Here is a 963-nt window from a genome sequence, read left to right as displayed (position 1 = left end):
ACAGCCCCGAGAAGGCAGTGACAAATAGTGAATCTCATTAGAAAGCTTCCGCTGAATCAGCTGCAAACGACAGACACTTCACGAGAAATCACCATCTGACCATGAACAAAACCCATAGTGTAAGCTGCGTGTATTCGACCTGGACGAATCAGCCGCCACACTTCCGACTCGAAAGTTACGACCACTGCCCAGCTTGATCTATTTTTGGGCGAGCGAGATCTATCATACACTCATCTCGACCGCACTCGTTTAGCAATACGACATGGAGAATGGCTTCCTACATGAACGTGAGTTGAAGCACATCCATTCATTCCCATGCTCCCAACTGCATCATGGGAATGTAGTGCCGCGCTACCAGCGCATGACGAACACAAGGGTTCCGGAATGGACAGTGAAACGTGGCAGTAGAAGGTACGAGGATAAAGACAACGAGACATTATTTTCTCTTTTTCCAGCTGTTCTTAGCCGCCTTGCTCTTTCGCTTAACCTTGTACGGTGCCCGCAACTTGGCCAACGTTTGGGCCTCGCTGAGTCGGCGCTGAGTCCACGCCTGGACCGTCGAGTCCTTAAGAGCATCCGACAGAAGCGAAACGCCGGAACCTGAATTACCTCAGTTGTAACGCAACAGCGATTGACTACTAGACTCACCTCGAGACCTCTTGTTATATGTCCCAGCTGCTTGGCTCTCTTCTCCACCTCCCGCCCTGACCTTGCCGCCGCCGACTTCAACGCCAATGTGGAAGTGGGTGGGCAACTTCTTGCTATCGAGCCGCTTCATGAATTTCTTAGGGTCCATATACGGTTTCAATTTGAGTATCTAACAACACCACTTGATAGCCTGATTCATTGAGCGAGGTTAACGAGAGGCGCGATGGTTCAGTCGTTCACGACTTACAAGTGGGTCACAGTGAACACTTTGAAACCAATCATGATAAATTTGGTAAGATACTTGACTAAATGTGA

The 963-nt window shown here is 49.3% G+C and overlaps 1 protein-coding gene across 1 annotated transcript; it reads right to left on the bottom strand.

Annotated features, from left to right (window-relative positions):
* Positions 1-436: 436 nt before the first annotated feature.
* Positions 437-796, bottom strand: Pmar_PMAR001720 (conserved hypothetical protein; the record flags this gene model as incomplete). The annotated part of the gene is made up of 2 exons (XM_002782708.1): positions 437-600; positions 649-796. 2 exons carry the CDS (start codon positions 794-796, stop codon positions 437-439), a joined length of 312 nt encoding a protein of 103 aa, XP_002782754.1.
* Between the last annotated feature and the right edge of the window lie 167 nt (positions 797-963).

Source organism: Perkinsus marinus, assembly GCF_000006405.1.
Source record: "Perkinsus marinus ATCC 50983 genomic scaffold scf_1104296938506, whole genome shotgun sequence".
In the NCBI taxonomy this organism is placed as follows: Eukaryota; Perkinsozoa; order Perkinsida; family Perkinsidae; genus Perkinsus; species Perkinsus marinus.
This window is presented reverse-complemented; position numbering and strand designations above follow the sequence as displayed.